Here is a 27,975-nt window from a genome sequence, read left to right on the forward strand (position 1 = left end):
GCAGGCTATGCTGTTTCCCAGGGGCTCTGCCAGTCTGGTGGACAGCCTTGACCTCTGTGTCTGGGCACAGAGATGTGGAGAGAATGTCACAGACACATACTCACCTCAGTCTGTCACCTGTCTCCTGCCTATGGGCACATAAACCTACAGTAGAACTACCCACACTCCAGGAGCCCCCTAGCTCCTTTCCTAACCTTTGACCGCACACCCCAGCCCAGCAACCCCCCAGTCTCGTCCGGAAAGAAAAAGCACCACTCTTCTGCACTTTGCACAAAATGTATTTCTGTGACATCCTGAAGTACAGATGTTTCCCCAGACCCAGGTGGTAAAGCAGTGGGAAGGGAGCGAGCTCAGGGCCTGCAGGGCCAGAGGGCGTGGGATGGAAGGGACGGCTGAGGCTGCCCAAGGGCTGCACGGGGAAGCAACCTGACAGGGAGAGTTTCCTCCCGAAGATCGGTTGCCTCTCCCCGAGTTCTGGGAACAGCTGGGCTCCTTCTGACTGTAGGCAGGCAAGCCCGGAAACACAGGCACAGAGAAGAAAGGGGCAGGAAAGCCACAGCAGAGGCCGCCTCCAGGGTCAGCTTTGCTCCCTACGCCTGCTGTGTGCACAGGTCGCCTCAGTAGCTGCATCAATGAAAAGCAATGCTGAAATACAGTGATGGGGTACACGAGATACCCAGAGGCTTCCTGTCACCGCCTGTCACACAGCGCAGCAGCTTCTCAGGAATAGCCTGACTGGGCTGGAGGGACAAAGGACTGTCCAAGTGCTGGTCTGGAGGTGGCTTCCTGCTGCCATTATGAGGCTGGAGTGGGGACCTCCTGCCTTGGAGGGAGCTGTAGTAGCTTCTGGACAGCGGGTGGGCTCAGCTCTGCTGCTGGTGGGAGTACCTGGGCACTGGGGTGCTGTGGGCAGATAAGGGCTACAGAACAAGGAAAGACCCTGGTCCCGGAAGGTGCCAGCTGCCAGAGCTGAGGCGGTTTGGGGCATGTTTGGCAGAAGGGGCAGTGGAATTGCCCCTGAGTTCTGACCATCTCTGGGCTGGAGCCTTCAAAAGCCTGGGCCTGAGGGAGACTTGAGGCAGCCTCCATAGCAGCATGGCCACAGACAGGCCTAGCCAGAGAGCAGACGGCCACAGAGCCCTGCTTCTCCAGGGGCCTCTGACAGGAGCTGCTTGGCCTAAGGCCTGGGAACAGCTTACTTACTCTTTTGGCCCCAGATGGCTCACAGCCTGGAGCACCAAGGCTTCTGGGAAACCCAGTAGGGCTGGACTTACTCCCAAACCGCCAGCCTCACTCACCTGGGAGCCTGGACAGGGCACTCAGGCAGGGATCAGGGATGTCTCCTAAGGCCAGCTCCTCCCACCACAGACAGAAGCCAGGCCAGGGTCTGAGCTCACTGGGAAGGGACCAGGCACTCACAGCATTAGAGGCAAGCCTGGCTGGGGCAGGAGGGAACATGGCAGCAACACAAGCTTGGAGGCGGGCCGAGAGTGGTAAGGAGCTGCAAAGACTCGGGAGAAGTCATACACACAAAACTTCACACTTCCTAACCAAAAAAATAATATATATATATAATATACATCTCACTAACATAAGGAACCGCGTCGGCTGTGCGAAGTCCCCGCTGTCTCTTCACCCTGTGGGCGGCCCCACAAAGGGACCCTGCCCACTACACCTGCAGCGCTTCCTCCCGGCCTGTGGTCCGAGCTGGGTGGCCTCTATCTGGACGTGTCCATGTTCTCCTCTCTAAAGTTACTGCAGTGCTCAATCACCTTGCTGGATGAAACGGGGGAGAGCATTGGAGAATGGCCAAGGAGAGTCGTTCTCCTGGAGCCCCAAGAGTGACCCTGGCAGAGACTTGAATGGTGCACCAGTGACTGGCCGCGCCCCTGGGGAGTAGTACCTATGGCCATGATTGCTGTCACTGCTCTCAACTTAGGAAAGGAGGAAGTCCTACCAGCAGCCAGACCTGACCTTCCAAACCCATGCTGCCCTCAGCAGGGCCTTTGCCCTGCTCGCCAGCTCTTCCTTTTCTCGGAAGTCCACAGGGATCCCAAACAGACTGGAGATCTGCACAGGCAGCCATGCTGGCTCCAGGCCCTAAGTGTCCCAGTTCAGCTGCTCCTGAGAAAACTGCCACCCACCCACCCACCGTGGTTTGACCTTGCACCACCGCTTGCCCATTCAACAGGGAGACTCTGGGTTTGGGGGTTCACCACAGCCTCCATTTGCTGACAAGCTGCATCAGGGCTTTTGAGAAGGAAGTTCCCAGGATAATTCACGCCTTGATGCAGAGGACCTGCTGGTTCAGACACGTCTGTGGCCTCAGGTTACCCAGAGGGCTTCCTGACAAGTCCCACCCAAAGTCCTAGATCTTGTTTAACACAGACAGCCCCAAGCCCACAGGTAAAAATCTATAGGCAACTGTTCAGTTCTAACCCTTTCCAGGGGACTCCCAAGGACACTAAGTTCTAGGACTAGTCAGTTAACTGAGACAGTTCCTTCACCAAAAATAATGAATGGCAGAGCTGCTGATGTCTCCAGGACAGAAAGGCGTATTCTGGGGTGGGGTGTGTGTGTGTGTGTGTGTGTGTGTGTGTGTTTCTGAGCCTCAGGCTATACTGTGCTCAGATGTATGACAAAGGAATATTTTCCCAAGAGAATGGATCCAGGAGAGAGGAAGCCAATCCCATGTAGCATGCGCATTCTAGTGCACATAGAGGGACAATTGGAACTGATGCTTAAATGTTCAACAACAAATCTCAGAGACACAGAAGGCCGGTGAGGACTCTGACACACTCTGACCCTTCATTCTGATGTGTGTGGGGTGTGTATGTGTGTATGCGTGTGCGTGCGTGCGTGCGTGCGTGTGTGCGCACACGTGCTATGAATGGGGCTTTGCACATGCGAGGTAGGGCTGTACCGCTGAGCTTCATCACAGCGTCGAGGGCCCGTTTCCCTGGCGACCTTCACCCTCACACTTGCACTCAAATAACCCAGCACTGTGTGCACGTGGCCTCTACATACACCTCACCACACTGAGTCCGTTTTTATTGGAATAACATTGGTCAAAAATAATGCAGAGTTCTTGCTAGTGCTCGGTGACAAGGACGGTTCTCAGTGGGAATCAGAGGAAGTCCACTGCGCACTTGAGAGCAGACCAGCTCCCTGACAGGTGAGACCCTGTCTGTCACCCACAGGCAGAGGACAGAGGTCCCTGCTGGACACCCATAAGCTGTCTGCTCCACACTCAGCCCTGCTAACTCCTGGGGCCTTTGCCTTTCCCACTGTGCCTTTGCCCTCCATACCAAGCCACCGAGCCAGGAATGCGGCTGGTTTCTTACCGGGCCATCTCCTTGGTTTCCTGTCGGGCAGTAGCCATCTTGATCAAGTCCCTCAGTAGGGGCATCCCACCTTCTTTAATCAGCAGGGGGCAGTACTTGTCAGCTACAAGGTAGGCGCGATAGTGAGGGCGGTGACCGGCCAGCAGCCTCCCCAGACACCCAGGCTGTTTCCAGAAGTGCTCTTTAGTTGCTGCTGGGGAAAGACACTGCCAGGGGGAACGGAACAGTCCAAGGTCGTCAGGCCTCCTAGAGCCACTGCAGGGGCATGGGCAAGTCCTTGGGCAAGACACTTCCCACTGTTCCCCAGAAATTGTGGTTACAATTTCCCTGGAGTTAGTCCTCAGGAAACTCTCTTGACCATAAGCCCAATGATACCTCTCTGAGAGGTTTATATCCTGACACAGGTTCCCAGGAAGTTCTGAAACCAGAGTCCCCAGGCAGAAGCTTCAATTTATGATGTTGCTAGTAAGATACCTGCCCCCCCTCCAGGTGACTGTGGTGACCACCCATGTCCTTCTGCCCTACAGGTGGCAAAAAGACTGGGAAGTTCACCTCAAGGTAGGGCAGAAGTATGGAGAAGGGCACCTCTGATGTGTGCTAGGCTAACTGTCACACTGCATCCTACCAATGCCAACTTAGCTCTTACACGGCCAACAGTAACTCTGTGTTCTCTCCTAATCTGCCAGCCCCCTGTGGACATGCTGTGTTCAGCTGAGTGGCTGACTGAGCCAAGGGAGGGGAGGCACTCACGGTAGACAGACACGAGGTTGTACAGGGCCCAGGTGGCCCAGTGCTGGCTGACTGGAGAGATGCCCTGGGGAAGCAGGCGGAGGATCGGCTCGAAGGACCTGCAGGAGAGAGACCGCTGTTACCTGGAGGCTAGGGAGGAAGGCTTTCTCCTCTGAGCTCCTCCAAGCAGGGTCCTAAGGGCAGCGTGGGCAAGCCTGTGAGGTGCCAGGGCCCTGCTCTGGCTCCACCCAGGAGCTCCCTCTGGAGAAAACCAAAGTCAGAGCAGAGGGAAGAAGGCAGAAAGCTGGGGTCATGGCAACCAGGAGAGCGAACTGGTAAAGAAGCGAGCCTGGGAGAAACCTACAATAACTCTTGGCCAGGCTGCAGCTCCAGCCCCCAAACCAGTCAAGCTTCTGAAGGACCCTGGCATCAGCTCCCTGCCTCCCGGGGACCGGGGCCTGAGCACAGCCGCACACAGTGGCCCGCCCGTCCTTTCTGTAGAACGTAAAGGACCAGCTGGACATGTGGCAGCGAGAAGGACTGACCGGGGACTACAACCCACTCATAGAACAGTAGGCCTGAGGCAGGCCAGACGGGGCAGGGTGGCAGGTGACATGTGCTTTGCTGTGTATAACGTGCATGAGAGACAGGCCTTGGATGTACACACACATGTTAATGAGTGGGAGATGTGCCCCTCACACCCTGGACCTTTCAATGAGTAAGAGCAAACGCCTTTGGAGAAGAGGGCCAGGGTAGAAAGCTCTGGCACGCCATGCTGGGGCGAGCAGCTGCCCACTCTCCATGCTGTGCACCTTCCCACCTCTGACCTGTAGTTGATATTCCTTCGCGAGTTGATATCCCAGCTCTGGATGGCTGCCCACATCCGCTCCTCCACCTCTGCCCGCTGGGGTTCACAGACACCCCAGGCCTCAGGCCCATCAAACATGATGTGAGACAGGACACCGCAGGCATTGTAAGAAACCTCAATGCCATCGGCCTTGCTTTCCAGCAGGTTGCTACCAGGAAAAAGAAAGAAAATTCCATCATGCACTCCTGGGCGGCACCCTAGACCTGCTGCCAGAGGCCCTACTCTACCCTGCCCCTGCTTCAGCCTCCTGAGTACCAGGACGGCGGGTCTCTTCCACCGGGCTCAGCTGTAAATTACTTGGCTCTTTTTTGAGTTAGGATCTCATGTAGTTGAGGCTTGGAGCTTGCTGTATAGTCAAGATCCCTGCTCTTTCCCAAGTGCCTAGATGACAAGCTCGCACCAGAACATCTAGCCACTTGGTATTCACAGTCCTTCAAAGACAAGGATGTGATATTCCTGCCATCTGTGACTCGAGAAATGGCTCAGCGCCCAGCGCACACCGCTCTTTCAGGCTGGAGCTGGGTCTCAGTACCCATGGTAGCTTGTAACCACTTGTGCCAATCAGCTCCAGGGAGACCCAAAGCTTTGGCCTTTATGGGCAACTGTTCTCATATGCACAAACCCATCCCTCACATCCACAGATTAAAGACAAGATCAAAGGGAAACAAAAAGCACATTATAGGGGCCGGAGAGACGGCTCAGTGGTTAAGAGCACCGACTGCTCTTCCAGAGGTTCTGCCTGAGTTCAAATCCCAACAACCACATGGTAGCTCACAACTATCCGTAATGAGATCCAATGCCCTCTTCTGGGGTGTCTGAAGACATCTACTGTGTATTCATATACATAAAGTAAATTTTATTTTAAAAAGGTGCATTATAGATAGAAGGCAGTATTAATAACAGAAACCCAGACCGATCCTGGTGTGCTCACAGCACACACACTACCCTGAGTATGCTGGCAGCCCAGGAAGTACTGACCTGAAGACGCTGATGAACTGGGCGGTCATCAGTTGAGGCCGCAGCTCCTTCACCTCAGCCACATTCCCCAGGAGCCCCAGCATGTTCCGGTGCAGCTCCTGCTTCTCTGGGAACTCCTGGGGAACGAGAGGCAGCAAGGCCTTCACACGTGATCACTTCATGTCTGATACTGTTACCCTGCAGGTGTTGTGGGCACCCATGTGAAGGGTCGTTCTAGACAAAGGGGAGGTGCAGTAGGCCAACCCCAACTTTCCAGTGCTCCCAGGACAGAGGCTGGGAAGAGAGCTGACTTTGGGATGATTATAGCTCCACTTGCCACAGCTCAGAAGAGTCCTTTTTGGGGAGCCCCTAAGAAGCTACAGAAAAAACAGAGTCCTATATTCTGGGCAGAACTGTATCTTGTTAGCAGGGAATGGTCTGTGGGCAGGCAGAACAGAACAGAACAGGTTGCAGGGTTCCCTGGCAGAAAGGATCTCAGGAGGCACAGCTGGCTGTCATGGCTGACAGGAGGTTCCTGACGCTTCAGCAGCAGACATGGTGTGTGTGGCTGGCCCTGTGAGCCCATGGGAAACTTGTGTGGCCTGGCACCTGCCGGGAAGCAGCCGGGGGATGGGGATGGGTGGCACTCCTACCTTCAGGCAGTCGAGAAAGAGCTTCATCCCATTGAAGCTGAGGAACATCTCGCAGTTGTCAGGTGTCTCATCTGTGATGTTCCACAGGGCGCTCCAGGAGAACTCCATGACCTGGTCACACTGTGGGGAGGGAGGCACAGGTCAGCCGTGTCCTCCTGAGGCTCTGGGAGGCTCTGGGGGGAGGGCGAGGGTGCCAGGCTCTGCTTACTGTCTTGTCCAGCAGTTTCTTCTGGATCAGCTTCAGCATGGTCTGTGGGTAGAGGACAGAGGCTGCCTGAGGCCGGGACTCCACCAGCTCAGGAGCTCAGCACAGAGGGAGGCCCTGCCTGTCCCAGGTGACACAGCCTGGCAGTGCCCAGCTCTGCAGGGTTTTTGGAAGTGGTCTGAGGGTGTCAAGGACCACCTGTCGCAGTGCTGCCCTGCAAAGGGCCGTACTTCCCCGGGATAAAGAAGGGTGGCAATCGATACACCTAACCCCCAAATCTTCCATATTTATCCTGTCCCAGGTCTAGGCTAAGAATTTATTCATACCAGGCCATAACAGCCCAGTGATGGAGGGCCAGCCCTGGGTCTTTTGTCATAGAGCTTACTGCGTGGAGCTGAGTGGAAGTAGTTAAAAGACAGAGAAGGCCATACAGTCATAAGCAACAGTCACATTAAGAAATTCTTCTGAAAGCCAGGCGTGGTGGTACAATCTTTAATCCCAGCACTCAGAAAGCAGAGGCAGGTGGATCTCTGAGTTCAAGGGTAGCCTGGTCTACATATCGAGTTCCAGGATAGCCAGGGCTACACAGAGAAACCCTATCTGAAAAACAAAACAAAACAAAACAAAAGAAGTTCTTCTGAGGTGCATGGTAGTGCACCCTTTATTACAAGCACTCAGGGGGAGGTGGAGATAAGTTATCTTTCTGACTTAGAGACCAGCCTGAGGCACACAGCAAGTTCTGGGTCAGCCAGGGCTGCATAGAAAGACCTTGTCACAAACAAACAAGCACACAAGCAAGCGAGCAAGCAACTCTTCTGGTGGAGTGTAGAGATGGTCCTGTGGTTAGAAGTATGTCCTACTCTTGCAGAGGACCCAAGTTCAATTCTCAGCATCCATGTCAGAAGGCTCATCGCCACCTATAACTCCAGCTCCAGGTGGATCTAACAATTCTGGCCTCCAGTAGCACTCAGCAGCACACACACACACGCACACACGCATGCACACACACGCACACACACACACACACACACACACACACGAAGAAAGGAAGCGCTCAGCGTTGGTGTGAAGCTCAGTGCTATGAGGCTACTTGTCTAGCATGTGCCAGGCTCTGCCCTCAGTCCTTAACCCCCTCCAGCTCACCCCAAAGGAAGAAGAACAGAGATGGACTTCCTTGGGCCTACTGTAAAGCCATTGCCTCCCCCTCCTGCCCCAGAGCCCAGGTCCTCTTGAGGCCTCACTCACAGAGAACAGGACAAGGGCCGTCAGGCTCACATACCACGACGAAGCCCATCTTGCCCACAGCCTCCTTGTGGTCATTGTCCACCTGGCAGACCAGGGCATTGCACAAGTGCACGGCGATCCGCTGGATGGACTCGTCCTGCCGGGTGGGGCTGAGGATACCGAGTAGCAGCTCGTTCACCCGGCGATACTGGAACTCCAGCTCCTCAGGGATGCTGAAGTTGCAGAGGGTCAGACAGCAGTTCCGCTGCACCTGGGGCAGGTGGGAGACAAGCAGAGCACGCTCAGGGACAGATTGGGGACAGGGCTCCAGATCAGAGGTCACCCAGAGCTGGGGAGGCTCTCTGGAAGAGGAAGCTAGCAGGGTTTTGGTGTGTTTGGTTTGGAGGTTTCTGAGATGGAGATGAGGGTCTCACATAGTCCAGGCTGAGCTCAAGGTCACTGTGTAGCCAGGGCTTTCAACTCCCACCCTCGCTACCTCAGTGCCACCAGGCTCAACTAAGGCTTGCGTCTTGCTTTTCACTTTTAGTGAGGTTATTCAGTTTTTGTAAGGTACATAATTGTCTTAAAAATCCATGTAACCACTACCTATGCCAAGAAACAACACTGCCAACACTCAAGTCCCTTCCTGATCATAAGACCCTGTCGCCCTTCTCAGGGGCTCAGCGCTGCTCCCAGGCCCAGGCTGTTACATGCAGCTGCAGTGCAGTCTTTCCTTGCAGTCTCCTCTCCTCTCACGACAGACACTCAGTTTACCCACTGACTCTCCCACTAACGGACTTGTGGCCACTGTCTGTAATGTCTTACACATGTGCTCTGGTGTCCATCACACAGCTGCACTAAGGTATACACGGTTGGGGGCATTTCTAGGATTCGCTTCCTTGCAAGGGTCTTATGCAGTCCATGCTGACCTCAAGCACAGCTGAAGAGGACACTCAACTTCTGATCTCTTGCCTCCACCAAGCCTGGCTTGCTTGAGGGCTGTCTGGATTGGAAGGTGTAAGTAGACACAGATTCGTGCTGCTGGGCAGCACCAGGCTATCATCCAGGTGGCTGTGCATCCTGTACTGCCACCAGCAGTGCACAGGCATCCGGCCACGCCCCTACTCAGCTATGCTTCCCCAGCCTGAAGATTCAAGAGGATGTGTGGACTCCACTGCTCAACACTTACTCCCATCTCCTTCCCTAGTAAACATATTCTGATTTTAAATTTATGTGTATGAGTGTTTTGCCTGCATGCATATATATATGTGTGTGTGTATCTACCATTTCTATATACACACACAGATGCACCATGCATTGTGATGGGGAGGTCAGAAAGTGCTGGATCCCTTGGGTCTGGAGTTACAGCCAATTGTGAGCTGCCAAATGGGTGTTGGCAACATAACCCATGCTCTCTGCAGGGGTAAGAATAAAAGTGGTTTGTTGGGGCTGGAGAGATGGCTCAGAGGTTAAGAGCACTGACTGCTCTCCCGAAGGTCCTGAGTTCAAATCCCAGCAACCACATGGTGGCTCACAACCATCTGTAATGAGATCGGATGGCCTCTTCTGGAGTGTCTGAAGACAGCTACAATGTACTTATGTAATAAAGAAATCGCTTTAAAAAAAGTGGTTTACTTTTATTTGCTTGCTTTTTTTTGATTTCAAGACAGGGTTTCTTTATATATCCCTGGCTATCCTGGAACTTGCTCTATAGACTAGGCTGGCCTTGAACTCACAGGACTGCCGTGTGCTGGGACTAATGTACTAACCTGCTTGTAACAAGTGCTTTTAACCACTGGGCCATCTCCCCAGCCCTACATTCTTCTTTATTAAATGTTGGCATTCTCCGTACTTTGTCCGTCACACTGTTTAGAGGGTATGGCCCCTCAGGCACACCTTGGCTTTCCCTTTACCATACAACATGTGTGCACACACATTTTTACAATGCTGGGATCTGAGCCCCAGGCCTCATCCTTTGTACATGATAGGCAAGTACTCCGTCACTGACCTACACCCCTGCCCCAAATATTGTAATTTGAAAAAGCATATTTTCCTTTTTTTTCTTTTTTGAGACAGGGTTTCTCTGTGTAGCCCTGGCTGTCTTGGAACTCTCTCTGTAGACCAGGCTAGCCTCGAATTCATAGAGTCTTCCTGCATCTGCCCTGGTCTTAAAGTTTAAAGGTACCCTTTACAATGGTTATATGCTACCATTTCTGCAGAAAGCTATTGTCCTAGCTCCTTCGTTGTTGTTGTCATCAGTTTTGTGTTGGTTTTTTTGAAAGGTTCCTCTGTATAGCCCTGGCTGTCCTAAATTGTTTAAATGTTCTTTTTTTTCTTTTTTTTTTTTTTTTGGATTTGGTTTTTCTGAGACAGGGTTTCTCTGTGTAGCCCTGGCTATCCTAAAACTCACTCTGTAGACCAGGCTAGCCTGGAACTCCAGAGGTCCCTCTGCCTCTGTATCCTGAGACTAAAGGAGTGCACTACCACCGCCCAACAACTCCTTTGCTTTCTTGATTTTTATTTTATGTATGTAGGTATTTTGCAAGCACATATGTCTGTGTACCACATACATGCAGTGCCCATGGAGGCCAGAAGAGGGTGCTGCATTCCTGGGGCTGGAGTTACAGATGGTTGTGAGATATGCCATTTGAACCTGGGTCCTCTGCAACCGTAGCCAGTGCTCTTAACTGCTGAACCATCTCTCCTTGCCCTATTTTCTTGATTTTCTTCTGGAGACAGGTTTGACTCTGAAGCCCAGACCTCAATCCTGCCTCAGTCTCCTGAGGCTGGGGTCCCAGGCAAGAGCCAGCCTGACTCCCATTCTTTTTCTCTTTTGGGGGAGCCACATCTCCAGAGCAGGACTCAAACACACTGATGCACACCATGCCTTCAGTCCCAGCACTGCTGAGTGCTGGAAGTAACGATGTGGTGCGCACCGTTAATCAGTTCTGGAGGCAGTGGCAGGCACAGCTCTGTGAGTTCGAGGCCAGCCTGGTCCATGCAAGGACTTGAAGGAGAGAGCTACAGAGTGAGACTGTCTCAAAAGAGAAGAGAAGAAACGGCACCCACATTTCACAGACACATGCAGAGTGGTGTCAGCCCCCATTTACGAGATCCTCACGCACAGAGCACATTTCAGGGTGAGAGATGTCAGCGGAGGCTGTGTGTGGTGGAGTTTTAGATGGTTTACATGTGTTTGTAACTCTTGTATGGTAAACGTTCTTTTATTATTTTATAATTAAAAAACCACCCCCAACAGTGATAGGAAGAAGGGGGCAGAGAAAATGGCAAATCTGGAGCACAGAGGGCAGAGGTGGGGTGGCCATGGGCAGGGGACTGTGGATGAAGCCAGCTTCTGGGGTCCCTGTGTGCGAGGGGCAGGTTTCTGGGACAGCAACTGTGCAAAGACTGGCAAAAGCCACCTAAGCCTGGGGCAGCTGTGTGTCTGGGACCCTGGGAAGTAGGAAGGGGTACTGGGTCAAAGCATGCAGGCCGCAGCAGGCAGGGGCTCACCGTCACCTCCTGGTAGGATTCCATGCCATTCAGCACCACCTGGATGACCTGCCGGCGCAGCCTGACGCTCTGCTCTGAGCGGTACTCAGAGTTGGTCAGGTAGAAGAGGGCGGCACTGCCAGTCACTTGAATGTTCTTGTCATACTTGTGACACTTGAGGGCTGTGATGACCAGCTGTGTGAACACAGGGTAGGGGCTGGGGCTGGGACGCTGCTGGAAGCAGGCAAGGACAGCCTGGGCTCTGAGTCACTGTGGCTTCTCTGGGCAAAGGCTGACCTTAGACCTGCTCTCCTGGGGAGATGTGAGGAGAGCAGGGACAGGGCAGGGCCTGAGCAAGCTGGCAGGGAGGCCAGCACTGCCAAGGGTGGAGGCTGCCTGTTTCCCTGGGATCAGGACTGGGTGCGGAAGGACAGAGAAGCAGGGCAGCAATGTCTGGGAGCCCGAGGGCGGGCCTGGGGTTCTGCGCTGACCTTCAGAGCCCGCAGAAGCTGGCTGCAGCGTTCAATGCGTGCGATGTCAAACAGCAGGTTGATGGCCCTGGAAGTGATCTCGGGCCGGTGCTCTGTGTAGGCCTCGATGGCGTTCAGCACCTGCTCTTCATTTTTGTCACCACTTACCTAGTGATGGGACACGACAGGACAAGTCAGGAGGGGCCAGGTAATGGGACCCCGACTCAGTGCTATGCGGTACCTGGCCTCCTCCTCCCCACCCTGCCTCTTACTTTGTAGGCTGGAATGTGCGTGAGACGGCACAAGGAGGTCTCAAAGAGCCCAAGGAACTGCAGTGGTCTCTTCAGAGCCCGGAAAGGCATGATGCTGCTCTTGGACGGCTCCGTGCTAGGGAAAGAGCACGCTAGAGTTGGCGCCTGACTGGATCTAGCCTGGGCTCCCCACACACTAGGTATTCCACCCACGGAGAAACAATGGCTTCTAATTTCATCCTGTCCCTGCCCAACCCACTGTGGAGCTGAGCCTGGCCTTCAACCCTGCTGCTCCTACCCCATCTCTCAGGTGCTGGGGTCCAGGCGCAGGCTTCCATGCCTGCTTTATGTTGTGTCAGCATCAAAGTCAGAGCTCTGTACACTGGAGCTACAGTCCCTGCTCTCACTTCTTGGTGGAAGTGTGGGAGGGCACAGAGGAGAACTCGGACTGGGAGCCGCCACCACCCTTTGAAAGGTACCACCTGTCATTCTAACAGGGACACAGTTCACTAACAGGCAAGGAGAGGTTCCTTTGCCATCCAAAACTAACCACGGCGGAGCGAGGCTGGAGGCTGGTCACAGTGGCTGGGCTGGAAAGAGGTCTTAGATCCCAGTCACAGAGGCTCGGATCAGCCACGGCACGCCTATGAAACAGCAGTAGCCCTGGCCTGCTGGTCCCCACCATCCCACCTTGCCTGGTGCGGTTTGTTTCTTAGGCACTCAACCTATGGCTCCCAGGTCTTCAGTGATTCAGACCCATCCCATGCTGCAACAAACTCAGGCGGCTCCGGGCTGTCCTGAGTGTGCACTTTCCCAGCCAGTGCCCAGATGACTTTCCTTTCCTGTCAGCTCACACGGGGGCACAACAGGCAGGGCCTGGTGCGTGCACTCTCTCTCCCCTCTCTCTCCGTCCATCCTTCCTTCCTGTTAGTTTATTGAGTGTGTGTGTGTGTGTGTGTGCTTGTGCATGCTTGGGTGCTCACACTCGTGTGGAAACCAGCAGATGGGTGGAGGAGTGGGTGCAGGGACAGACAGCAGGCTGTCAGATTTGGTGACAAGCATCTTAATATGCCAAGGCATCACACTGGCCCTTGCTGCCTTCTTTTTGGTAGACGATTATTTAACTTTGTGGGGTATGGGTGTTTTGCCTGGATATGATATACGTTGTACTCTCCGTGTGTGCCTGGTGCCTGCAGAGGCCATGAGGATGTCAGGTCTCCTGGAACTAGACTTACAGACAGGTTGTGAGCCTCCATGTGGGTACTGGGACTTAAACCCCAGGCCCTATAGAAGAACAACAAGAGTTCTAAACTGCTGAGCCTTCTGTCTAGCTACCCCACTCACTTTTGAAGCTATGCAGCCCTGGCTGGCCTCAAACCCACAGAGATGAACATGCCCTGTCTCTGGTTTACTACGATTGAAAGTGTGATTACCACACCAGCCTCACTAACCTGCACAGTACTTGGCACAGGGCTTGCTCAGGGCTTGGTGAGTGGCATTCTCCCAGTGACAGAGCTATTAGGTACCCACCTTGTCTGCCCTGCCTCCTCATCTGACTTGGAGATGCTGCAGTTCTCTAGGATCATGTGACCAGAGATGTCCAGTGACATCAGGTTCCCCAGCTTCTGCACCAGGAGGCTGAGAACCTTCCGAGTGAGCTTGAACTTGTAGTAGCTGGAGAGGCGGTCCCGGGAGATGTCCAGGTGGCTGGAGGTCAGGGGGCACAGGTCAGAAGCTCTCAGGCCACAGCAGGGAAGGGCCCATGCCCACCACAGCTTCTCCAGCAAAGTCTGGAGAACACCCTGCTGGGCCTTGGGTGCCCTAAATCGCCCTCGACTAGCTCCAGTGTGGTCTAAGGGGCGGGCTCTCCCCCCCCCCCCCGCACGGGCTCCCTGCTGTGAGCACACCTATCTTTTATCCTCTGCTTCCTCCCCCTCTAAGTCCTGCCCTGGTTGCGAGTGGACAGCTCACCGCAGCTTGTGCAGCTGGACAATGACACGGATGTGGTCGTCTGAAAGGTCCATGTTGTAGAGCACAAGGGACATCAGACTGTCCTTCCACTGTGTTAGGAAAGTGGCATCGCTGGTCTGGATGCCCGAGAGGTCCAAGGCGGCCAGGGAGTTGAGTGGGCGAAGCAGTGACTCTACAGGGACGCCGTCGATCATGCGGCCCAGGTTGAGAAAGCGCAGGCGGCTGAAGCCCTCGAAGGTGAAGTCCTTGACCAGCACCTGGCAGGTGGGGTTGACCAGACACTCGTCCTCACAGCCGCCGGGGTTGTCCTCCTCATAGAAGATGTTGGCACAGCCGAAGAGGCTCAAGGACACCAGACTGTGTCTGAAGCTCCGCAGGGTCTGCAGGCTCTTGGCAGACAGCTTCTCACAGTTGGTCAGGTATAGCTCCACCAGGTCCTGGAGTAGCAGAGCAGCCTCAGCTCCTCTGCCCGCCCTGAGCCACCCCAGGCCTGGCTTCTGGGGATGGGTGGGGTCTCACCTGCTTTCGAATGGCTTCCAGGTCCTGGTCCTGCACCAGGTCCTCACGCAGGTGGATCCGAGTCAGCCGAGTGCTGCGGGGGTCTGAGAAAAGGCTGAAGAAGGTCTCATGGGGCTCAAAAGTGCAGGCGGCACTGACCAGGTCCACGTACCTTTGAGAGAAGCGAGCCTAGCTCAACGAGCACCAGGAGCCTGGGCTGCCTTTGGAAGCCGCATCCCAACCTGAGGGCTTATGACGTCACCCAGGCAACAGCCACCTCTCTTCACAGCATCAACTTAGACTCTATTATCCAAATGCCTCAGGGTCTAGGAATCTAAAGGTGGTCTTCAGGGTGACCACCAGTGATAGAGGGATACAAGGGGCCTCTTACCAACAGTAAGTCCCAAGCACTTCCTTCAAGCAGTCTGCCTAAATGCACACCTGCGCCCCTCTTCCTAGGCATGCCCCATCACACCGGTGTGCACTGACCTCAGCCACAGCACACTATGGTCTAGACTCATCTTTCCTTAGTCGCCTCTGGTGTCTGATCAATCCCTTCCAGGGCAGGCAAATCAAGTAACATGGCTTTGCACTTAACAGCTGCCTGTTGGGCAGAGTTTGAGCTGTTAGTGTGACCCTATCTAGCCAACACACCCATTTGTGCATGAATCCTAGGCTAGGGGCTTAGAGACATGGTCCAGCTGTTAAGAATACTTGTTCTTGCTGGGCAGTGGTGGCGCATGCCTGTAATCCCAGCACTCTGGGAGGCAGAGGCAGACGGGTTTCTGAGTTTGAGGCCAGCCTGGTCTACAGAGTGAGTTCCAGGACAGCCAGAGTTCACAGAGAAACCCTGTCTCAAAAATACCAAATCCAAAAAAAAAAAAAAAAAAAAAAGAATACTTGTTCTTGCAGAGTAGTAGTGTTTAGCTCCTAGCACCTACATGGTGGCTCTTTTAAAAAATAAAAGAGGGGGCTGGAGAGATGGCTCAGTGGTTAAGAGCACTGACTGCTCTTCTGAAGGTCTGAGTTCAAATCCCAGCAACCACATGCTGGCTCCCAACCATCTGTAATGAGATCTGATACCTTCTGGTGGGGTGTCTGAAGACAACTACAGTATACTTACAGATAATAAATAAGTAAATCTTTTTTTTTAAATAAGTATTTAAAAAATAAAAGAGGGCTGGAGTTATGGTTCAGTGGTTAAGAGCACTGGGCTGCTCTTCCAGGGGTCCTGAGTTCAATTCCCAGCAATCACATGGTGGTTCTCGACCATCTGTAATGAGGCCCGATGCCCTCTTCTGGTCTGTCTGAAGACAGTATATTTATATAAAATAAGTGAATCACCTCAAAAGAAAGGAGCCAGTTGGGGAGTAGGTAGGTTGCACATCTCTTTAATCCTAGCACTTAGGAGGCAGAGGCAGGTGGATCTCTGGGTTGGAGATGAGCCTGGTCAACTGAGTGAGTTTCAGGTCAGGTAGGGCTTCACAGAGAAACCCTGCCTCAAAAACAAAAATGAAAAGAGGCAGGCACTGTACTGCACATCTTTAGCATTTGGGTGGCATAGCTGGGGGATCACAGAGTTTAAGACTGATCTATAAAGTGAGTTCCAGACCAGCCAAGGAACTGTGCAACCCTCTTTGTTTAAAAAAACAAAACCAAAAACACAATCCAGAAACAAACTAGAAAAGGAAGGAGGAGGAAAAAGAAAGATCTGGAAGCTCCTGGCACTATGAAACCCAGAGCATCTCAGATGCTGGGCTGCTTCCGCCCGGGAACCTTTCACACATAAATGAACCTCCCTAGACTTTCTGTGAGATGCACTTGGCTCAGGTGCTAGGCTGACAAAGGGTTCAACCACATGCCTGGCCCACAGCGAATGCTGAGAACACATCAGAGCTTGTTTCCCTTGTGCTGTGGGCTCCCAGAGCAGTGGGGATCCACCAGGAGGCTGTATAAAGACCATCTGCGTGATTCCGTCTCTGAGCTTGACACACGTTTATGTGTGCTTTGTTCAGAGGTGCAGGTACAGGTGTGAGCACACACACAGGGTAGCTCATAATGCCCTGATTTACATGCAGGATTTTATACTGACTTATCACTAATCACACGCATTCTGCTTCACACACACGCTCTGTGCTGCATAATCCTACAAGTTTACCTACTCCTTCATGCGTGCTGCCTGTGTACACACCAGTGCATATGCAACCATACCTCTGGTAACATACTCACGCCACTGTTGTCCCTCACCGGCACGCCACAGCCACTCCCCCCTTGCCCTGACCCGACACAGTCTTGATCTCCAGCTCATACGTCACCCCTCACATTGGGCTCCAACCCTGCCCCAGTCCTGGGAGACCCTTGCTCACTCATTGACCAGCTGGTCACAGATTTCACTGGGCAAGAAGATGTCTGGATGCAGCCGCAGGGTCTCCTTGTCCAGCAGGTAGCCCAGGGTGCCATCAAGATTCCGGAGACAGAAGTCAGTACAGAGGGCCATCAGGGACTCGGGTGTGTCGGACGCCATGCTGGGAGAAGGCAGCGAGGGCCCACAAGGGCAACTATGAATTACCAATAATCACAAGATCATTGGCAGAGCCACAGCCTGGGAAGGAGAAAAGCAGCCAAATGAGATGCAGATAAGAGCCCGTGTCTACTCGAGTGGTGAAGGGAAGTCTCATCCATCCATGCATCACATTCAAATTAGGACCTTAAATTTTAGGCTGTACAGACCTGTAATCCCAGCACCTGGGAGGCAGGGACAAGAGGATCAGGAGTTCCAGACCAGCCTGAGCTATAGACTGAGGCCCTGACTAAACAAAAAGTTGAATATTATTCAGTCACAAAAAATTCTCATATAACACTGGGTCACGCTAACTGAAGAAACCAATTATGAAGGTTACAACCATAGTACTTTCAAGGTTTAGCAAGTCTGCCTGCAGGACGATACCCAACAGAGGTGCTGTCTAAGTGTGTAAACAGAGCCAGGGAGATGGCTCGTGGGTAAAGATGTCATGTCAAGCTTGACCTGAGCTCAAGCCCCAGAACACACAGTGAAAGAAAGCAGACACCCAGAAGTTGCCTTCTGATCTCCATGCAGGAGGGACTGTGGGAAGAGACCCTTGAATGTCCACTGACATTGCAGGGGATAATTACAGTATATTCACTGCCGCACAGCACTAAGGACATAGTCAACTACTTGGATGACCCTCACAGTGTAACAGGGAGGAGTCAGAAGCAAGAGGACACGTGTTTGTTCCAGGTGTGCTCCCTTCTGCTAATACACAGGAGGTCTATGTTAGGATGGGCCTGCGTCCTTGGCAAGGATGTCTGTGTGTGTGTGTACACTTGAAGGAAGTTTCTAAGAGCAGACGGGCTCCGGGTCTCTCCTCTCAGTGGACTGTGAACACTCACACGCATACTAGAATTCTATAAAGAGATTAAAAATGGTTGTCGCCAGTCAGGCGTGGTGGCACACACCTTTAGTCCTAGAACATGAGAGGCAGGTTCTAGGACTCAAGTGGTTAACTATGAGTTCAAGGCCAGCTTGGTCTATACAGAAAGCTCCAGGACAGCCAGGACTACACAGACAACCTGTCTCAAACAACAAACCAAAACATTGGCACCAACCAAAGGGAACCTCATTTGAAAGAGATCTGGATGCATTCCAGTGGTAAGCCAGTATCAACACTGGCTGCAGAAATTGCAAAATGAACCTTCATATTACACTTAAACAAACAAGAAACAATTCCTAGAGGCTGGACTGATGGTATGGTAGTTTAGAGTACCAATCTTGCAAGAGAACCTAAGCTTGGCTCTGTGTGAGCACTAGGTTTTAAACACCTTGAGAGTCTGTGAATTTTGGTACCCAACCCAGTCTTCAACTCAATCCCTTGTGGATGCTGAGCTTCAGACAAGTTTTAGTGTTCTGGAGGTGTGGTGCAGGGGCACAGCCCATGCTTACCATGCATGAGGCTTGGGACCTCACAGCCACCCAAAAGCACAGCTTCTGTGGTCAGACACACAGGTCTCTGTTCTGACTCCATTCCATAATTTACTGGTAAAGCCAGACAGTGGAGAGCGCAGGCCTTTAATCCCAGCACTTGGGAGGCAGAGGCAGGCGGATTTCTGAGTTTGAGGCCAGCCTGGTCTACAGAGTGAGTTCCAGGACAGCCAGGGCTACACAGAGAAACCCTGTCTCAAAAAAAAAAAAAAAAAAACCCCAACACCTCCCCCCCAAAAAACCAAAAAAATTTAAAAACATAATTTACTGGTAAACAATGTCACTTCTCCAGATCATAGTATCCTCATCTGGAAAAAATGGGGAAGATAATTCTTCTGCCAGGGCTGGAGGAGTTGAGGAGATAGTGCTGAGAAAATGCCTCCCATGGCACCTAGTACGTGAGCACTGGCTGGGTGACAGATAAGGAAGTGCAAACTCAGAGACTCAAGGCCACTCTACACAAACTGGTCTCTGGCTTCGTCACACCACCCCTTACAGCAGCGGTGTTCTCACCGGTGTGACCCCTCTGGGAGGGGAATGAATCTTTCTGAGGGAAGCACAGGTCATAAGGTCATTGGAAAGTATAGATATTTATATTGTGATTCATAATAGAAGCAAAATTACAGTTAAAAAGTAGCAATGAAAATAATTTTAAGATTGGGGTTACCACAACATGAGGAACTATATTTAAGGGTCACAGCATTAAGAAGGTCGAGAACTACTGCCTTAGAGGAAGCTTCCAAAGGGGTGTGGGCTTAGCTTTCGGCTACTGTGTCCACCCCTGAGCCTTTTAAGCTACCAGGACACGCAGCAAGAGACAACATTGCCTGCCCTGGGGGTGCTGAGATAGGAGGATGACTAGTTTAAGACCAACCTGAGCAACTTAGCAAAGCCCTGTATTAATAAAATAAAAATGGGGGCTGGAGAGGTGGCTCAGTGGTTAAGGGCACTGGCCGCTTTTCCAGAGGACCCGAGTTCAACTCCCAGCACCTACATGGCAGCTCACAACTGTCTATAACTCCAGTTCCCGATGATCTGACATCTTCATATGAATATATCTAATAAAATTAATTATTTGAAACAAAAATAAGAAGGTGGGGTAGCTCAATGGTAGGACACTTTGCCTAGAATGTGTGAGACACTGGGTTCCATATTTGGTGGGAAAAAATCAAGAATCAGCTATTCTATTCCTGCTGCTGTTTTGATTTAAGATTTATTTCACTGTATTTTATAAACAAAATCTCACTATGGAAAGGACTGGCCTGGAACTCTCTGGGTAAACCAGATGGCCCTGAGCTCACGGAGCTGTCAGAAGAAAAGGCACGTGTGTGTGTGTGTGTGTGTGTGTGTGTGTGTGTATGTGTGTTGGGGGATAACTGCTCACAGGTACAGGTGCACATGGAAGCCAGAAGAGAACAACAAAACCCTGACAACTGGAGTCTGGGATCACAGCGAGCTGCCCGATGCAGGTACTAGGAACTGAACTCAGGTCTCTGTAAGAATAGTATGCACTTAAAAAAATCAGTTATTGTTTTCTTAGATGTACTTATATTATTTAAGATGTCTAGCGTTTTGCCTGCATGTATGTTCATGTACCACATGCGTGCCTGGTACTTGAAAGCAGAAGATGCCTCTGGAACCCCTGGAACTAGAGTTACGGTGGCTGTGAGCCATTGTGGGTACTGGGACTCAAACAAATGCTTCTAACTGCAGTGCCATCTCTGAGGGCCTGGTATTTTGACTTTTCTTTTTTTCCTTAAAAGCAGCTATTAGGATTGCCACAGCTGCCCTCAGCCACGCTGCCCTCACCTCTATATCAAGTAGGGTCTGTTCTCCCTAGACATAGCCTCCCACACAACCCTTGCTTCAGGGGCCCAGTGGAAATGTAACCCTCTCTGGGGATGGCACAATGAGTTGCCCAGACATCCCTAAGACCCTCCTCACTTGCACACCCTCAAAGGCCTGGCCTTCAGCCTGCTGGTACCAGAGAAAGCAGCATGGCGAGGCCTGCCCTGCTGGGAACCAACTTCCCTGCTTCCTGAGGCCCTTGATCCTCTCTAGCGTACCTCCTCCACACGATGGCACCCGGGCCTGGTCACCCGCAGCCCCATCCTTCTAACTCCTCCATCTGCTAGGACTGTCAGCTTTCGCCAGTGAGTGTCCTGCCTCTACAAAGCATGGTCTGAGTCCTCTTACAGAGCCTGTTCTCCCATCCTGATGTCCAGGAAGGCACCCCTGCCCCGTTAGGAGGCTCTTACTGAGGCCCAATCCAGGTGCCAGTTTATTTCCTTGATAAACCGAGGTCAGATTGCCAGGCTGCCTGCTTCTTTTCTTTTCTTTCTCTATTTCAGGGTTTTTTGTTTTGTTTTGTTTTGTTTTGTCTTTCAGAGACAGGTTTCTTTGTGTAACCCTGGCTGTCCTGGAACTCACTCTGTAGACCAGGCTGGCCCTGCAGGCTGACTGTTCCTGCAGTAATTATGGACCTAGTGATGAGCTACTGAGGACACAGGTCCTATAATGAGCAAACCAGACAAGGTCCTGCCTCTATGAAACATTCTGGCGCTAGAAGGAGACAATCAGCTACCTAAAGGGAACCCAGATAGAGTCACACCTCAAGAACACTGCTCTGAAGGACAGGGGAAGGGCCTGTGAGCTGGAGCGGCAGGGAAAGTTTGGCATTTTAGCTAAGACCGCAGAGATGAGCCTGAGCTGGCTCTGAAGGTTCGAGGTAGGAAGACATGTGGAATGGCCGAGAGCTCGGGGTGCAGGAGGCAGGCACCACGAGCCAGATCCACGGCTCCTGGGAAATGAACACAGGTGGTACTGAGCACTAAGTACAAGGCGTGGGGAGCATCAGACACTGTGGCAGGAGCCACGACAGACTCGCAGGATATGCTTCTCATGAGGCTGAGCATTAGTGCACTGTCCCTGGGACACTGTTGAATCCCTATGGTCCTCGGCAGAACCTTGTGACTGACTGAGATCTGCCTGTTATGCAGGCCTGAGTCCGGCCCCAGTTAGCTACCCTGCTCTAGCTAGGCTGCATGCCCAGGTCACCAAAGGCCCCCAGAGAACAGACTGGTGGATGGTGCCACCTGTGTTCACCTCTTCCAGGAGCTTGAAGGGCTGGGCGGTAGGGTGTCCTGGGTGGGCTGGGAAGGAAGGAGCTGCCCTCATCTGGGACCAAAGCCTAGAGACTCACAATATTCCACCACTCCACCCCAGCACCCCACTACTCTACCCCAGCACCCCACCACTCTACCCCAGTACCCCACTACTCCACCCCACCACCCCACCACTCCACCCCCCACCCCCAGAGTCTTTAAGGATTTCCACCCTCAAGGAGGGTTTCAGCCCTCTGGAATTCTGGCAACTGGGGACAGTTTGGACTCTGATATTGATAGACTACCAGAGGAGAAGAACCCCATGTCTCTTTTCTTACAAGCTCTTTAAGTCATGCTGGGAAAGGAAGGACTGAGAAAAACAACAGCGGCCCAGGCAGCCACCCCCGCTGCACCACCTCCCTCCCCCATGCTTCCAGACGGATACCCAGCTCCTTCCAGAATTTACTTCCCACAGTTTCTTATTTAACCAGCCAAACATCACAGCCCAGTACTCGGTACCAATAGAGACCTATTCATCTGCATAACAATTTGTCTATGACCCTTCCCCCAGCTGCCAGCTCCAGAGGACAGACTGGCGGCTTACACCCACGGCCACATCCTCAGTGCCTACTAGTGCCTGGCATTTAGGCAGAACAAAGGTTTGCTGTTGCCAGAGTCACCTCACGATGGCACTCTGAGGTAGAGACCACTAGTCATTTGCTGAAGAAGCCATGGGGAACCATAAGTAACAGAAAAGGAGCCTGAGATGCAACACTGTAAATCTAAAGTGCCCACAACCACACCGTTCCAGTCATCCAGCCAGCTAGAGACAGAGTTAGTCGGGCATGGTGGTGCACACCTTTAGTCCCAGTGCTTGGGAGGCAGAGGCAGGCGGGTCCCTCTGGGTTTGAGGCCAGCCTGGTCTACAGAGAGTTCCAGGGCATCCAGGGCTATTACACAAAGAACCAAAACTAAAACTAAAATATATTTTAAATAAGCAAGAGAGTAAGCAATGTTCAGAGGAGGAGGCCAAGGAGCACAGTAACATCTTGACATCTAGAGGAGAGAATGTGGCAGCCAGAGGACCCAAACCTTGGAGCAGTGCCCACCCAAGGAGATGTTAACCCATGAGCTCTAGGGACCCTCTTTATAGAGGTGGAATGCTTTCCAGAAAGGAATAGGTCCTGGGCTGGAGATTAGGGACAGAAGCTGCTGTGACAATAGTCCAGACCACTGCCAGGGGGACTCTTGGGGACAGAGGTACAGCTGAGGGCTGGAGACTCAAGTCTACAGAGACGATGTCTGCAGGTCACTGTGCTGGGAAGATACAGGGTGAGGGAGGACTGCACATGCCCAGCACGCTGTTGGTATCTTCCCTGATAAAGAAACAATGCACGCACGTGCACGCGCACACACACACGCTGAGGAAGAATGGAACACTGGGGCAGGCTGCTTGGCTTCTGCTTGTGCAGTCTAACTTCCTAGTGCCCACCCTGCTCAGCCCTGGATATGCACCAGGAGGCAGGGATCTATCTACAGCCTGCAGGTGTGGCGGCTGAGGCTGTGTGCCAAGCAGGCTGCACAGTCTGTATAGAGATATGTGCTCTCCACTCGGTAGGCAGGTCAGACCTGGGGTTTCCAGCTTTCCAGGTCTATTCTCGGTGGTGCCGCCTACGGTGACTAAGGCAAGCCTCACTTTCTCTTCTCTGTCATCAGTATCTCTTTACAACTCCAAGCATCCTTGAGCACTGACCACAGATGATCTAGTTTTCTGGTAATGATTCTATGGACACCATGGACCAGGACTAGAAGCTTCCTAAAAGCAGGGACCCTGCATGAGTCAAAGAACTCCCATTACACATTACAGAGTAAATGTTGGGCTAGCAGGGACCCTCTGGTCTGCCTCTCCATCTCTGGGATTACAAGTGCATGTGACCAGATGGCTTCTGTATGTGGGTGCTGGGGACTGAACTCAGGACCTCGTGTCTGCAAGTACGCTGGCTGGCTGAGTCGCATCTCCAGCTCTTCGCTTACTTCTCAAGCCAGAAACCCAGCTCCAGTGAATGAACCAGGTTTAATGTGGATCCCCAAAGAGCTGACTCCACAGGGGTCTCTGAGCCCACATCTCTGGAGTCAAGAACTGAAGCTCTGAGGCTAAACAAAACCCACCCACCAAAGGCAGAGGCCTGGAAGATGCTCAGTGGTTAAGGGCGCCACCTGCAGCCGGACGGTGGTGATGCACGCCTTTAATCCCAGCACTTGGGAGGCAGAGGCAGGCGGATTTCTGAATTGGAGACCAGCCTGGTCTACAGAGTAAGTTCCAGGATAGTCAGGACTATACAGAGAAACCCTGTGTAGAAAAAACTAAACCAAAACAAACAAACAAAAAAAAAACAAACAAAAAACAAAGGGTGCCACCTGCCAAGACTGAAAACCTGAGTCTGAGCCGCAGGTCCCTCATGGTGGAAAGAGAACCAACTCTCACAAACTGTCCTCCACGAATACACTGTGGTACTTCCCTAAGTAACTGTTAAAAGGTCACGACTCTCTGTGGAAAGCAGGAAAAACTGAGGTCCAGAGGGGGCAACGGAGCCACTCAAATATATAGAATAAGCCAGCAGCAGAACTATGAGGCCCTGGCTCACCATGCTGCTACTCTGGGGTTCTGGTCAAAGAAGCTTTCTCTGTCGTCGAGGCGCTGTCTTCTAGTTGCCGACTTTCCACAGTTACATGTCACTTGATTTGTGGTGCATGGGATGGGCCCCAGTGGTCTATGCACGCTAGGCAAGTAAGTGTTCCATCACTCAACCGTCTCCTCTGCCCCTGGCCTTGCATTTTTCAAATCCTCTGGCCTTCTGGCCCTGCTCAGCCCTGCGTGGGCCTGAGGGGTGAGGAGGAAGATCCGGAGTTGTTCTCCTCAAAGGCTGTAAATTTTCAGCCTGTGCCAGGTTCCTTCAGGATCCACAGCCTCTACCTGAACTCTGACCACACACTCTGTGCCTCAGACAGGCCCAACGTGGTCCTTTTCAATCTGTCTGGAAGACATCTGTTTGCTTACACTATGTTACAGAATAGGGATTTTCAGGTCTTGGTTTTAAAAGTCCTCTTTGGGTCAGGCATGGTGGCACACATATATAATCTGCTGGAATTATATCAGGGGATAGTAGCAGGTCAATCTCTATGAACTTAAGACCACACAGTTTTACATAACAAAACTGAAGCCACTCGTCTACATGAAACTGCCTCTAAATAAATAAATAAACATAAGGGCCACCAGTTGGAGTTGGGGCTTTGGGACGCTTTGGGACGCTGAGGACGTTGAGTTCAAGGTCGGTCTGGGCTACACAGGCAGTGGTCAGTCTCACCACAGAGTGAGAACTCGTCTAAACAAACAAAACAAAAACAAACAAAGCAAAACAAAAAATCAAGGCCAAGTTCACAGATACCCCAAAGAACAGACCATTACTTTTCCCAGTGAGTGGTGTCATAAAGTTCTACTTAGCATCCTCCAGTATTCCTACAAATCCTACGAGCCAGGGGAGTTGGACAGTGCTGGTGACACCACCAGCTGATGCTAGAAAGAAGGGCTGCTGGGCTGCGTCGTGGGCAGATCCTTACTGTCATATACCCCGCTGCTATGCACGCACGCACGCATGCATGCATTCTATAGCTTAGCAGTCCTATTCTACAGATGGAAAGACTGAGGCAGAAGGTCTCTTGCTCACATTCTAACATGACATGACTTTGCCGCAGTGCTGTCTTTTTAAAGATTTCTGTCATGGATGTTCAGTACAGACAGCAAGAGGGCACTTAGAACACAAGGCTGAAGTACAATGGTCACTTGTCACCTCAGACAATTTTGATCTTCTCCAACATTTCAAAAACTACAAGTCAACCCTTGCATCACAAGCCAGTCCCTAATATGCTCCCTGCTGTTACTGTTCTCAATTGATTTCCTTGCCACCCACTCTGTCTCCTTCATTCTGACCCAAGTGGGTTCTCTTGCCACCACAGGACCTTTGCATCTGCTGCTGAATGCCCAGCCCTGGGAAAGCTGTAATGACTTTCTACCTCACTCATCTCTACTCAGACAGCAACCTTATTAGAGACCTTCCCTGACCACATTCCATATAAAGGTCCCAGTCTCTGTTTACTTTTCTTCATGACATCTATCACTATCCAACATGTTGTACGTTTATTTCCTGAATAAGCCAAAGCAGAGCGATCCTTCGTATCTAACATGAACCTCTTGGTTCAAGCATAGCTTCCTGTGATCGCCCCCCCCCCCCATGCCATCTCCTCTGGTCACTCTAATTTGAAGCCTGAAGAGAATCATTGTCAGAAACATCACTGAGACAGCTTTTCGCAGGCATTAGGCACCACTACCCCCAAACCCTCTCCCCCCTCCCGTCTCTGTCACGCATACAAGGCACAAGCAAACATGGGAGATCTTTGACTGGTTAAAGAGCAGCTAAATCAAGGTCTACCCAGAGCTAGCCAGACCAGTCAGTTTCAGTTTCACCTCACCTATGGGAGCCACTGAGCTTCGGCTTGCAAGCCCACCAGCTCTTTTCCGACCCTGTTGCACTATCTTGTACCTTGGCATCCCATTTTGGGAGCTGATCCAGGAACCAAGCCATCCCTAAGCTTTTAAGAAGCACGGCTTGGGGGGTTGGGAGGAGACCTAAACTCATCCAACAGGTAGGAGGGGCAGAGGCCGGCCTCCTAAGCCCTGCGATGAGCCCCCATTTTGCAAGGGCGTGCGTCGTTCTCATTATAGAGGAGCTCAATTTTCAAGGCAAAATCCTCAGCCCTGGGTGGCAGGCGACGAGCGCCATCCCACCGCTGGCCTGTGGTGGACCTCTGCAAGGAGGCGCAGCGACAATGCACACCCCGAGGCAGGGGGAAGAAAGGGATGCAGGTACGTCTCTTGGCTCGGCTTTTAGGACGTACCCTAGGAGGGGGCGGCCCTCAACGGGGAGACAGGATGCTTCGCAGGCTTACAAGCGGAGGCTGCGGCCCGGGGGAAATCAGCAGCCAAAGCGCCGCAGGAGGTCGGATCCGGTCCGGGTCGGCGGGGCAGGGCAGGGCGGGAATGCTGCGAACGGAGCCCCGGACGGAGGCCGTTCCCTTGCCCTCGGGCCGCCGGCTGGGCTGAGGGCCGCCGGCTGCTGGCTCCGGGCCCAGCCCCTCCCCCCGATCCTGCTCCGACGGCTTGGAGAGCCTGTGGCTGCGGGTGTGCTGTCAACAAAGCGTCACTTCCGGGCCGGCCCTTAGCAACAGAGGAGGGGTTCTCCTGGCTTGTCCCGCCGCGAACGTGGGCGGCGACGGCTGAAGGTTCCGGGCTTTCTGGGCTGCTCCTGCCCAAGCTGAGGCCTGAGTCCCCACGTTAGCCTTCAGGGTTCCTTCTAGCGTGGGGTTAGCTCGCAGGAGCTGGCTCAGGACAGGGTTGACTCCATCTTACCGAGTTAGTGCTGACTCACCCGGCGCCCAACCCGACGTCTTTTGGGCGGTCTCTACGTAGCTACCACATTGCCCCTCAATGTGCTCCTCCTCCTCTCTTCCACGAAAAGGGCCCTTCACCCAGGAGCTGTCAGATAGCGAGGCTGGGGCTGTTCTTGCCCACTGCGTTTTCTTCTAGTCACCAAGGATCTCTTAACAGCTGTTTCTCTCTTCCTCCAATAGTGCCCTACTGTCCATTTTATCTCCCCAAAAATATTATTTTTAATTATGTGTATATGGGTTTATGATAGCCTTTGTGCTGAGGACAAATGACCTGGAGCCCATGAAGCTGAACTTACAAGTGGTCAAGTCGTAAGCCCCACAAACGTAGGAATCGAACAAGCTCTCCAGTCTATACTTCCTTCCTTTGCATTTTAGGATAATTTTTCCCATTTGTTTATATGTGTGCATGCATATGTACACGTGTAGGAGATCAGATAACTGTTTCCTGGGGACGGTTCTCTACACCCACAATGTTGGTGAACTCCATCCTTAGCACGCTTGTACCAAGCACCCTTACGGGCTGGGCCATCTCACTGGCCCCTGTCACCTTGTCTTCTCCTGATTTCTACCATAGCCTCTGCACACAAATCCCTTCTTCTCCTTCTGCAGTCTCACAATTCCAGGATGCTTCTTCTAAAACATCTCAACAGGGCACCCAGACTTTTCATCTACCCTCTCACCTTACCCAGCGCCTCAATAAATTG

General features: G+C 52.4%; 1 protein-coding gene across 5 annotated transcripts; it reads right to left on the reverse strand.

Moving 5' to 3' along the window:
* Nucleotides 1–257: 257 nt before the first annotated feature.
* On the reverse strand, nucleotides 258–27,255 carry Zer1 (zyg-11 related cell cycle regulator). 5 transcript variants are annotated; one of them, XM_052182052.1, is made up of 16 exons: nucleotides 26,771–27,254; nucleotides 17,029–17,264; nucleotides 14,684–14,834; nucleotides 14,165–14,601; nucleotides 13,724–13,900; nucleotides 12,215–12,329; nucleotides 11,964–12,110; nucleotides 11,494–11,667; nucleotides 8,036–8,251; nucleotides 6,760–6,801; nucleotides 6,552–6,671; nucleotides 5,920–6,035; nucleotides 4,901–5,089; nucleotides 4,095–4,192; nucleotides 3,345–3,447; nucleotides 258–1,776 (listed from the first exon to the last, which is right to left on the reverse strand). In XM_052182052.1, the coding sequence occupies exons 2-16, from the start codon at nucleotides 17,184–17,186 to the stop codon at nucleotides 1,719–1,721; spliced, it is 2,301 nt and encodes a 766-aa protein (XP_052038012.1). In that variant the 5' UTR covers nucleotides 17,187–17,264; nucleotides 26,771–27,254; the 3' UTR covers nucleotides 258–1,718. The 5 variants fall into 5 exon arrangements, 4 of the variants coding, with proteins under 4 accessions (XP_052038012.1, XP_052038013.1, XP_052038011.1 ...); XM_052182053.1 differs by having other exon boundaries at nucleotides 11,500–11,667; nucleotides 26,720–27,254; XM_052182051.1 differs by having other exon boundaries at nucleotides 26,720–27,254.
* Between the last annotated feature and the right edge of the window lie 720 nt (nucleotides 27,256–27,975).

This window comes from Apodemus sylvaticus, chromosome 5, assembly GCF_947179515.1.
Source record: "Apodemus sylvaticus chromosome 5, mApoSyl1.1, whole genome shotgun sequence".
Classification (NCBI taxonomy): domain Eukaryota; kingdom Metazoa; phylum Chordata; class Mammalia; order Rodentia; family Muridae; genus Apodemus; species Apodemus sylvaticus.